Genomic DNA, 12,500 nt, shown 5'->3' on the forward strand with positions numbered 1-12,500 from the left:
CTTATTGCAAGCCCTGTTTATAATGTTGTTAATCCAAAGCGGATCGTAAAGTTCTAAAATGGCAACATGTCTTTTTTGTCCCACCTAAGGGAGGATTCCAAATGGTTCACGTATCTCGCTCGGTTTCAAATATAAACAACAGGAAAAGTTAGAATGAAACGTGACATTTTGAATGACGGATCAGATTAAGACAAGGAACTCCGTGTTGTTACAGGATCACGGAGTCCATTAAATATAAGACAAATACCTGTACATTTTGAACGTTAGTATGCGCGATATTCCCAGTGTATTTCTATTAATGTCCAATAATTGCTTAGAAGTGAGAGAACCAATCTTCTTCTGATGGGGAATAGAAAAAAAAAAACGCCATCAAACAAACGGAAAGACACACTCAGAATATGAAATGCAGTTATGGTATCTGTATTTAGTAGTATACTAGTGTTGTGATATGAGAGTTTAAGAACGAGGACGGCACTTGAGGACGGCATCATTTCTTGCAGAAACACACGGCCGTTCCAAGCGTCACTTGGAAAATGAAAACAGAAACTCAAACACAAGCACAATTATCAGCCGAGATGACTTTAAGATGGAAGTACAACTGGCCCTGAGCAGGTTGACCTGCCCCATACATTGTCTAAAAAGCATCAAAGGAAGACGGGGAAGACCTGGTCATATAGGCCCTCCTGGCAAACACGGGCCACGCGGACCACCAGGGCAACAGGGGCTCAAAGGAGAGAAAGGGGCTCAAGGGGAACAGGGTCTTCCAGGCCCTCAAGGCGATCAGGGCCCTCCTGGACCCAAGGGTGATCCTGGGGAATCCATTTCAGCCCCTAAGATTGTGTCCCCGCCGGTGTCTTTGGTTGTCAATGAAACTGGCGAAGCCTCGTTGCAATGCGAAGTTCAAGGAAACCCAACACCTGAGGTCACTTGGCTGAAGCACAATTCCAGTCTTCTCGCAACAAAGCGGATAATGAAGTCACGTGGTAGCCTTATGATCAGAGATGTGACGTCCCACGACAGTGGAATGTACACGTGCAAAGCAAGAAATATTCTTGGGGAGATGTCATCATCGGCCACATTGACCGTTCAAGGTAAGAAATTACTGTGCTCTTAAGGACGTTCGCGCTAATTGTTTGTGCGCAACTGTTACTACGCAGGTAACGCGACTGTAATATGTCACGCATTACTTCAAGCATTAGTTAAGATCTTATGCCGAGAAAAACGCCGGGGAAAAATTACCAGGTCCACTAAAGAATGGTACATTTATTTACAATTCATCATGAAACGTTTCAAAAAAGTGTTCATGTAGTGTTTCAAAACTGAACCCCCCCCCAAAAATTTTGGGGTAAAAATTATACTTCCCCTTCCCAATTCTTATTTGAAAAAAAGGAACGCCCCCCCGCCCCCTCCCTCCTGAGGAGGCCATAATTCTCTCCGTCCTTACTTCATAGACAGATTTTTATCTTTTTTTATTTAATATCTCGTTTATCTTTTCTCACGTTTTACATCCCAGGCTTTGTAGAGTGGCATTTTCGATCTTTTATTTCAACTATACCGATTGAAAGACCGCGAAAAGATGGAGCACAAACTGGCGAGCGGGAGAACAATTTATTAAAGAACTCGGTAATTTTCAAGATGGCGGCTTGAGAGCTAGGTTCCAGGCTCTTGCTCGACCATGTCAAACAACCGTTTCCTCGGGACCTGAAATCGCGTCAAAGATTTAATTCTTTCCTTTTTCCCAACCACGGGATCGAGGATAGATCACTGACGTCAAATTCCCTAGACTGCTGTTGCTGTGTCATAAAATTTGACCCCCGTCATGTTTCTTACCAGTAAAAAATTTACCCCCCAAGAAGGGGCTTGTTTTAAAATTGTTCCCCCCCCTCTCCAAAACCAAATTTTTTTTTCAAAATTTTTCTTTACTTATGTCCGGAGTTCACAAAGTGGTTACAACAGGTAGCGCTTGCGAAAACGCTCGTTGAGGATTAACTCTACTGTTTACGACATACCCAGCGACATGCAATTTTAAAACCCTTCTGTTGTTGCAAGCTAATCCCACTCGTGCTGATAATAGCAAATTATCTTTAACTTGAACCAGAAACCCATAAGGGTTGAAACGTGTAACGCGCGTTCACAGCTTCCGAATATTCAGTGCGAACTGATTGGTTGAATGTTTCAGTGCTAAGTACCATATTTGGAAACCCCTCGCTCTTGTTGTTCCAAATATGGTACTTAGCAAATTGAATATTCAGAAGCTTGTTTCCCAGCACACAAGGGGCCGTTACACGTTTCAACCCTTATGGGTTTCTGCTTGAACTAAATGCCATAAACGCGATAACAGGCAAAGATGGTCATCTAGAACAAAAGAAAACAATCACCGAGACAGAAACGAAAAAAAGCAAATAATTTTCACAGAAAGGTCTTCAAATGAAAGAATAATAACTTTATTAACGTGTAGAGATATACAGGTTCCAGTTTACAATCGGAAACTAATTGAAAGCTTCTAACTAGGTTTGAAAACAAAAAAACAAAAAATTAAGGTTTGCACTTGAAAAAGCTGGGAGTTTGGTTGACACCTAGAATAATATAAAAAGCATACAAAACTATCATTTCTCAGATTTAAAAAACACTTTAAAAGTTAATTTTCTTAAATTCTTCTTAAAAGCAGTTAGACGTCGAAATTCTAATGTTGTTACTCTACTTCATTCCACGACAGGACCCAACTATCTTAAACTATTCTCTCCAAATGTCATAAAAAAACGAACAACATCTCTTCCTTTCATGACAGGGGTTAATTCCCGTCATCTCACTAATTTTTTTCAATTTTCATGAATGGAACCAACTTTGAACTCTGTTTATTAACCGCGTGGCCATGGGCCGAGCACGGTTCTTGCTCTGCACGGCGTTTATTTTTCGTTTTGTCGGTGACCAGGCCCAAACTTCCACTCGGCTATATAGTCAATGGTACTTCGAATCACGCAACTTATGATGTTTATTTGCCAAAAGCTGTTAACACGTTAATGTACTTAAAATTGTATGAATATTCTACTCGTTATTGCGCGCAAAATATAATGTCTTTTTTGTGCTATTGAAGCCCTTGATTCGAAGCGAGTATGGAATACATAAAAAGCCATTACGTCATTCATGGAATGTGTCGATGTTGCAACTTTCGCGTGGGCAGTGTGTTGAATAAGATCGTGCTTGTTTTGAACTTTTATTTCGTCAGGAGCGACAGTCGTTGACCTAACTGTGATTTTCCAAGTATTTTTCGCATTCTTAGACAAGAGAAGTTAATTGGCGTGCTGTTTTATTGAAGCGAGTTTGGAGATCGGGTGGGAGGGGGGAATTAAATATAGCCAAGCAAAGAACGTGCTAGAACTTGCAAGGATTACGTCATTGGTAGGGAAATAATCACCGTGCTAAAGATAGCCGTGGATAACGTAATTCTCGAATTATGTGATTCGTGTGACTACTTTGCTGGCCCTTTATTCATGTAAAAAAACCAATTAAATTTAATTGTGACTTTTAAGAAAGAAAGCTGTAAGTTGTTAATAGTGTTATTATCGTATCCGGTTCAAACCCATACATATCCCGAAGAAAGTTTCAGATTAATTAAGACCATTACGTCATCGGAGATTTCACAACGGCTACGACTGATGGTGCAATCGAAGATTTCACGTGTGTGTAGCCGTTGTTGTCAGTTGTGCTGCAGATTGATCAGGTGACTTTGTGTCATCAGTGAATCATCATGGACTGCTTTGGAATGTGCACTGCATTGCGACTATAGTGGTAAGAAAACAGATAAGTTTTCAAAGCGCGGTTATAATATCTAAAAGATCTTGTTTTTTTTCGTTTTGTCGGTGAGCTGAACCAAACTTCCACTCAACCATATAGTCAGTGGGACTTCCAATCACGCAACTTATGATGTTTATTCGCCAAAAGCTGTTAAAACGTTAATGTACTTAAATTTTATGAATATTTCACTCTTTATTTAGTACAAAATATATTGCCTTTTTGTGTTATTGAAGCGCTTGATTCGAAGCGAGTATTGAATACATAAAAGGCCATTACGTTATCAATGGAATGTGTTGACGTTTCAACTTTTATTGGTTGGGAAATAACCACCGTACTAACTTCTTGAATTATGTGACGCGTGTGACTACTTTGCTACCCCTTTACTCGTGTAAAAAACCAATGAAATTTAATCGTGACTTTTAAGGACAAAGCTGTAAGTTGTTAAAAGTGTTATTATCGTATCGTTCATACCCATACATATCCCGATGGAAGTTCCAGATTAATTAAGACCATCACGTCATCGGAGATTTTACAGCGGCTACGACTGATGGTGCAATCGGAGATTACTCCTCGGCTATAAGTGATGGTGCAATACGTTCGTGTGCAGTCGTTGTTGTCAGTTGTTGTGCTACAGATGGATCAGGTGATTTTGTGTCTTTAGTCATCAGTGAATCAACAAGGCCTGCTTTGGAATGTGTATTACGTTGCGACTATAGTGGTAAGAAAACAGATAAATTCAAAGTGCGGTTATAACATTTGGAAGATCTTGTTTCTTAAAGTTCTGAGCAACCCTTCAAGTCTAATACCGTTAGGTTTCTTCGGTAACCTACACTGTTAGGGAAGTTCATACTGTCTCCTAGGCTGCCTTGTTTTCGCTATCTCTCATTCCCCCTTACTTGTCCTTTATTCAGCTGTCGGCTTTCTTAATGTTATCATGTTTGTGTTGGTTTCTAATATATTTTCAGTGCGTCCCCGGATCACACAAAAGCCAGTGTCTACCACAGTTGAAGAAGGACAAAGCGTGAGTCTTCTTTGCAAAGCCATCGGTCAGCCCAGACCCCTCATCTCGTGGCGGAAAGCTTTCAGTCAAATGTTGGAAGAGAACACCGTGGTAAAGGCTGGTAAACTCACTATACGCAATGTCACCAAAGCAGATACGGGATTGTACGCATGTTCAGCAAGGAATCTACTTGGACAGGACAGCGCAGTCGCATTGATTACGGTGAACGAAAGGCTCAAATTTATCCAAAAGCCTCCAGCGAAAGTCATTGTATATGAGCAAAGTAATTTAACACTCGATTGTAAAGCCGAGGGTGAAAACGGCATTTTTTGGAAAGTTACAGGCCAAAATCTTCTGGCTGGTCACATGCGAACCTTCCCAAATGGAACTTTGCTTCTTGAAAACGTTTCGACCAATGATGCTGGTTCTTATTCCTGCGTCGCTAAAAACGTTCAGCGTTCCATTGAAACGACATCTGTTGTTGAAGTGCGGCCTGTATCTTGCAGCAGTATAAAGGGAAAGCGCTCGGGAAATTATGTGATTGATCCTGATGGTGAAGGAGGCGTGAAGCCATTCAGTGTCTATTGCGATATGCGTGACAAGGGTGGGGTTGGCGTGACAGTCATCAGTCATGACAGTGAGAGCAGAACCCATGTTAATCAAATCAGTGGATGTTATCGTGCAGGCTGTTACCGAAAGGATGTGACTTACATTGGCGCCAATCCTGCTCAACTAGCAGCACTTACTCGAGTGTCACAGAATTGTGAACAGTTAATCAAATATGAATGCAATCGTCATTCGCCTTTTATTGAAAGTCAATTTGCTTGGTGGGTGTCACGTGACGGGATACGGATGGAGCACTGGGGCGGAGCTACTGGTTACAACCAAATGTGCGCATGCGGAGTCACGAATTCGTGTTCCATCAGCGGTAGAAAGTGTAACTGCCCCACCAACGGTGGTTGGAGCGAGGATAGTGGTCTTCTAACAGACAAGTCTGCATTGCCTGTTTCACAGATCAGACTGGGAGACTTGAATGGCTCACACGAGGAAGGGTATCACACGTTAGGAAAATTAAAATGTTACGGTTAAGCAAAAAACAGGATTACATCCCATAAGCTCACTAAATCTTGTTTGTAAGATTACATACCATGTGAGTGCGCCAAGTGTTGCCAAGCTGTAATTTTATGGCGGGAAGCGAAATGAAGCTTGTTAGCTATTTACCGAGTCATATCCGAAGCGCCTTCATGAAACAATTGTCAAATTGGTATCCTTGACAAAGCGGGGAAACGCAACTTTGTTTTTTTTTTCATAAACTGAAGCACCATCGTGCAAATTTCACTTCTCAAACGACGAAAACGGGCCATGAAGTGACATTCTTGCATTGTAACTATCGTTCCATCCAGTTCCCAATCTTTGCAAAAACGACAAACCCGAGTTGGAATTTCGTTATGGTGTCTGTCACGAGATCCACATAAGGAAAGTTAGGAGAGCGGGAAAGGAAGAGGATTCGACTTATCTTAGAGTTGTTGTGTTAAGCTTAAAATTGATTGCCAAGCACAGATACAACAGTTACTTCTTTAAAGCCATTCACAGAAAGCGAGGAAGACACACTAGCAATCATAGAATGATTACATAAATGTGGCTTTGCGTTTGTCACCAAGAGTAAACGACGCGACAGGATGGCCTTTATCATAAAATCATGAAAAGTCCTCGCATTCAAGCGTAGGTTTCTTTTTCTAGTTCTTGCTCGAGAAGCTATGACTATAACAGACAAGAAAAAGGCTTGAAAGAAATCGGCTTTAGGCAAACGACATACTTCAGCCTGTAATTTGATTTTTCCTGATTGAATGCTAAGCTTAAGAATGTCCTTGCGCGACGCCATACAAAATTTGATTTGCCCTTCCTCTACAAAATGCTAAATCTCGATGAAGAGACAAGCGTCATTTTTTCATCTCGTAATTAGGCGGAGGGGTGCCTGGTCTTAAATCGAAAAATGTTGTCATCATCGTAAAATGTATATTTTTATTTTGACAAGTCCAAGGGTCAACTTTGTACCTGGAGATATTTTGATTATTAACAATAAAAATCATAGTAAGGATGACGGCAGTAAAATATTTTAACGATCGAAGAGAAGGTGAATATTTACCACTTTCACTGACATTGTGGTGAGCAATTGTTTTAGTATATGCCACAAACGTTTAAAGACCTACGGACGAAGAAACGTACGATTACTGAAAAATATTTTGTTTCGCTTTGCTTGTTCGGAGACTACTGATACTAAGTCAAGTGAAGCTATGATCCTCGCAGTTAAATCATCCACGAATTAACCACTCAAAACGCGCAAAAATCGATATTCACTTGTGTGGCATATACTAATAGTAATAGTAAAATATAAGTTACGTAGTTTTACCTTTTAAGAATATTACAAAGAACTTTTCAATTTATAAAATTCCAATCTAAAATACTGTGCTGTAAAAAAAACATGCTATAAAGGAGAACTCTACGCTAAAACCGATTATTTTTCAAATTAACAAGGTCACTGCTATGTTTAAAATTGATAGCTATTGTAAGGCGAAGGTCTTTATGTATAAGTAAATCACCTAATCAAAAATACTAGCCTATAAACTAAAACAAGGCTTAAGCTTAGCCCTGACTCTATTCAAAATGGATATACAATAAATTGGAGGTCGAGATAGAAGAAAAGATGAAAGCATCTTTGGTTGTGGTGGTCCGTTATCATTTATCAAAATCTTCGAAGATGTGACCGTTTCTCGTACTGCGTAGAAGCTTCTTTCTTCAAGTGTAAACTTTGTTCCTGTGAAAGAAGAACAAAAGCATCGTTGTTAAAGGCTTCTGAAGGAGCGGTTCTCAATCCAAGACAACGAAAATAAACTGACTGTAAAAATCGCGTTGCAATGAAGAGAATGAGGCAGCGTTTACACGAACGCGGTTTCCGATGCGGTTACACCTTCTGTTTACACGACACCGATCGAGACTGTTGCTGATACCGTGTCGATTTGAAACCGCTGCCAAAAGTGGAGCGTTTTCAAAACGATGCGGGTTCATCTGCCGTGTCAACAGCGAAACCGCATCGATTTGAAGACGGTTACAATTTTTGCGCGAAATTGGCATTGTTCAATTCAAAATAACGAATTTAGCACGTAGTGCAGCGCTCGCTTATACCATCACGGCTTGGATTTTCTGGCGAAAACGATTCCGTGTAAACACTTCCAAACCGCATCGATTTTGACGCGGTTTCAAAGTCATGAAACTGTGTCGAAGTGAAACCGCGCTCGTGTAAACGCTGCCTGAAACAGAAATCAATCAAAATGAACAAATACGCTTTAGCAACGGAAAGTGAAGTAAAGTACATTTAGCCACTACCCTCGTGTCTTTTATGGGCTAATTTACAATTCTGTTTTGGGAGATATTAGCCAAAAAAGCTAGTTATGAAGCTTACAATGCGTGAATTGTGAAAATGACAGACACTCCGTCCAGAGAAAAAGGACCAGGTCATGTGTCACGGTGGATTTTTTAAGTCCACACATTTCCTTATTCGGGAGTTCAAGAAACGGCGACCGCTACGACAACGAAACGAAACAAGAATATCGTTGGTTTAAAGAGGAAAAATAATGATCATGATGCACGTGCGATACGCATTTTAGCACGTATTTTTGCGGTACATTGCGTAGCAACGACTGGCCAAGCATGCATACAAATGTGAACATTTTATTCTCCCTTTTTACTCTGAAACCACTCGTACCCAATTAATTTTTATGGTTTTTCGCCCACATTGTACGACGTGAACTCTCCGTCGCAGTTCTTAAAGTCCCAATTTCAATTGGTTGCGTACTTTTCCCGCGCTGGGATAACTACGGGACAGCTGCGGGACTATATATTGTAGGCCCCTCTCAAATACGTAAAAGCATACGACCACTGCCAAATATGGAAAAATGCATCCGTCAGTTTTCAGCGCGGGAAAAAATACGCAAAGATTATCAAACGCGGGAAAACACGCACCCAATATGACAAACGGTTTCCACTTCGATTCAACATGTTTCAACACGGTTGAAAGGTGGAGGAAAACGGTTTCGACATTGCTGTTTAACAAAATGGAACGGATATTGAAGCAAATGTTGAAGCCACTTGCCCGGGCCATTAGAGAGTTAAGGCTGGGACAAAGGCAACGTCCAACGAAAACGTTACTCCAATACATAACTTAGAGCTATCGTAAGTATTTCGCGATTCAGTATTCCAAAATTTTTGCAATTGCGTAAAGAAGCCTAAAAAATTAAGGACTTCAACGGGGTTTGAACCCGTGACCTCGCGTAACCGGTGCGACGCTCTAACCAACTGAGCTACGGATATGAAATCAAGTGAAGCTATGATCCTCGCAGTTCTGAACGCAATTTTTGCAATGGCGTAAAGAAGCGATTATTTTTAATTTTTTAACCAATAATAATACTATCGCTTTGTGGCGTTGCCGCCTTGTCTTTGCCGTAGCCGTCGTCGTTGCTTGACCTCCCAATTATGCTACAAATACCAACTGAAGTGCGGAGTTTTCCCGCTGACGGTCTTTCTACAGTAAAATCTGACTAGAGCTCAAATAACACAACCAGAAGTTTGGAATGTTGAATTTACTATTGAGAGAAACTTTAAAAATGCATCCCGGCCCAAAACTTAACCTGCAGACAATGTACACAAGCCTATCACGACACTGTACGCAATGACATACCGCTTATTTTTCTCATCGACAAGTGGCTTTACCTCTTCATCGTCATCAACCTAAAGCAACAAGAAATCACGCGTTAATCAAAGTTAATAATGGAGTCCTTCGATCAACTCAGCGCAAGTGGAGTCTAAGTGAAGCCAAAGCCAAGAGTGGTGCGAAGGAGCAAAAGGCTGCGCTCGGTAACCTCCTCGTTTCAAGAGAAGGTGAGCGAAAACAATCTCACGTATTTCGCAACTCTTTCATTTCGTCCACGTTCTACAATATGGGTGAGTTACTTTCTTACGGTTACTTTAATGAATACCCTCTAAAGAGCGTATACCAGGTTCACTCTCCCTGCTTAACGACTCCATGTACTTACATTATCCCTTAGCAGTACTTTGTGATGTGATTAGACGGGAAGTACTTTGGTTTTTCACTATGAAAAACTAACTCTCCGGGGAACGGAAGATACGTTGGAGTCCCGAACTTGGACTCTATGTTTATGCAAATATTGTCTTTTCTTTCGTGTACAGAACATAGCGGCGGATCACGTGCGTGAACAGGCTCTGTGAAGCTTTCACACTTTACAAAATAGCCATTGTTTCGAATGACTAAACGACTAACATTACAATTACAAAATAGAGTTTTAAACGTTTTAACCCAGTGTACGACGATGTGGCGCCATTGCCAACGCCTTTTCGGAATCCTGGTCCTTGCGGGACTAAATAAACTTTCAAACCCTGGTGAACATACAAGAGAAAATGTTTTTTTCTTGCCTGAGTCTTAAGCTCGAGAAGTCCCCGTTTTTTGGATGATGCTGTGAGGAGCAACACAACGGCTGCAACAATGCACAGGACACCCAGTGATATGACGACATATTCCACTATATGTGATACAGCGATGAGCGGGTGAACCTTCTTTCTGAACTCTGCTGCTTTGGCGTCAGTGATCAAGCCAGTCTGCAAAACCAGCGTCAGTAAGCGATGGATACAACAAACAAGCAAACGAACAAAAGCGACAAGTATACTTCTTATCAGTTAGTGTGCTTTAGTAAATTAATCAGTTTCACGCAAAGTCTAAAAAAACATACTTGAACGGGATTTGAAGCCATACATCGTGGGATTGCGCTACACATGCAAGGCGCTGTTACACTGTGCAATCGTTCGTGCAACTTGTCTCGCAACGCCATTGCGAGACAACTTGCCCAATGTAACTGTTGTGTAGACAACAAACGGTATTTCGGTTCAGAAAACTCACGGTTTAATTTCACGGTTTCTTTAGTTTTCCATTTTCATCTCGACTCTAGCGACGACTCCGACAACTAACTCGAAAACCTGACCGCGTGCGAATTACAAAATCAGAGTAACTGTCAATCAAAAAGTGAAATCTGGTCACAACAAAACCTACGCGTACAATTGCGTGACGCGTGACTCAAAATGTCTTTTGTCCGGTAACATACCTTGAAACGGCCAAAGACGTTGCGAGATCAGTTGCAGAAACTGTTGTGGAAAGTAAAATTGAGTTCTACTTTCCGCGACGGTTGGAACGAATTCCTTAAGCACTGCGGCGCAGTGTAACATCTGTCGTGCAATTTGTCACGCAATGGTTTGCGGCACCAGCCAATGAAAATGTTCCTTTAGTAACCGCATGTGATCATCGAAACGAGACAAGATGCATGAAAAACGTTGCTCAGCGTAACACCCCTAAAACAACATGTTTCGTAAGGTGAGAACGTGTCATAAAATGGCGTTGCGACGCAAGTTGCACGAAAAATTGCACAGTGTAACAGCGCCTGTAGTATGAGTGATTCTCTATTTAAACTCAGTAAAAATCTTCAGTATATGCAATAGTCAGCCCGCGGCGCCGAAATTAAGGAAGATACGTGGTGTATTTTGTCATTTAGTGGTTATCTATTGCACAAAATTATCTAAACACGGTAAAACCTTCAGGGTTAGGATTAGGATTAGCGTTAGGGTTAGGTTATAATTAGGGTAATTCTATAATTACTGAACGTTTTATACCTTGTTTAACAAAAATTGAAACAACAGAAAAAGAGACATCAAGTACCTACCGAACTTAAACAGTCGACCAATAACATCACGACGTACTTGACCGATCACATCGACGACCAGAGACCGACGTTACACAAATCACTTGACTCTGAAGATGAATTCCGCTCAGGTTGTCGAAACGTCAGTCAATGTCATCCTTAAAAGTACTTCTCAGGACTACACTGACCCGGACGATCGTACTTCACTTAATTATGAAACTCAAAAAAGGCACTGTGACTTACCTCAGAAGCATACATGACAGGAAGGATTACTTTTTTAAATTTGCCAGTCGTTTCCCTGTGAAATAAAGACACGATAGGTTAGCGGCCACTATTTACGAAACGGTGAAGGACAGAAAATTAATTTACCACAGATAACAGGGACATACTTGACGGAACGATCTCACTGCGTTCAACAATTCTATGGATTTGCATAACTGCTCTAATAGTTGATCCGCATAAACTTTGAATTCCAAGGGTAATATTGAAGGTCCACACATTTCTTTGTTTGATGCAGCTGAGCTAAAAAGCGTGTACTTGCGTTTTCCATTTTTCACAGATAATTCCCTTTAGCCAGGGCGGCGCTTACAGAGAAATGGAGTAAAATTTGGAAAAAAAAGTGGTTACACACTTCCTTTTTCACATCTATGTCGTCTTCACCGGTCAAAGTTTGCGCGTACGTAATTCAGCTATTACAAACACTGTATTTCGCGCGCCGATTGCCTTGTTTCGAAGATAAACTGGTCTAATGAGAGATCTGGATCTCCCAGCTGCAGCAAGACCATTTTTTTCAAGTCACTCAACGCAAATCTTTGCTAAGCTCAAAAAAGATGTCCTCCGTTTTGCTGCCTTTTTCTTGACAATGGGGGGAATACTGTTTTTTCGGTTTTTTCCCTTAGTGTGGAAGTCAAAATGCAACCTTTCATAGGTTATTGAAAAAATGA

General features: G+C 41.0%; 2 protein-coding genes across 2 annotated transcripts in view; one reads left to right on the plus strand and one right to left on the minus strand.

Moving 5' to 3' along the window:
* LOC137999887 (uncharacterized) overlaps nucleotides 1–6,893 on the plus strand; it is a 7,696-nt gene extending 803 nt beyond the window's left edge. The window contains exons 2-3 of the mRNA XM_068845851.1: nucleotides 501–1,091; nucleotides 4,761–6,893. Coding sequence (XP_068701952.1) covers nucleotides 501–1,091; nucleotides 4,761–5,884 — 1,715 coding nt within the window. The 3' untranslated portion in view covers nucleotides 5,885–6,893. The remainder of the gene's footprint in view (nucleotides 1–500; nucleotides 1,092–4,760) is intronic.
* The window catches only part of LOC137999891 (lysosome membrane protein 2-like), a 34,090-nt gene continuing 28,390 nt past the window's right edge, over nucleotides 6,801–12,500 (minus strand). The window contains exons 11-14 of the mRNA XM_068845853.1: nucleotides 11,800–11,854; nucleotides 10,283–10,465; nucleotides 9,531–9,580; nucleotides 6,801–7,610 (exon numbers count right to left, since the gene is read on the minus strand). Of these exons, the coding sequence (XP_068701954.1) occupies nucleotides 7,592–7,610; nucleotides 9,531–9,580; nucleotides 10,283–10,465; nucleotides 11,800–11,854 (307 nt within the window). The 3' untranslated portion in view covers nucleotides 6,801–7,591. The remainder of the gene's footprint in view (nucleotides 7,611–9,530; nucleotides 9,581–10,282; nucleotides 10,466–11,799; nucleotides 11,855–12,500) is intronic.

Source organism: Montipora foliosa, chromosome 4 (genome assembly GCF_036669935.1).
Source record: "Montipora foliosa isolate CH-2021 chromosome 4, ASM3666993v2, whole genome shotgun sequence".
NCBI classification, from domain to species: domain Eukaryota; kingdom Metazoa; phylum Cnidaria; class Anthozoa; order Scleractinia; family Acroporidae; genus Montipora; species Montipora foliosa.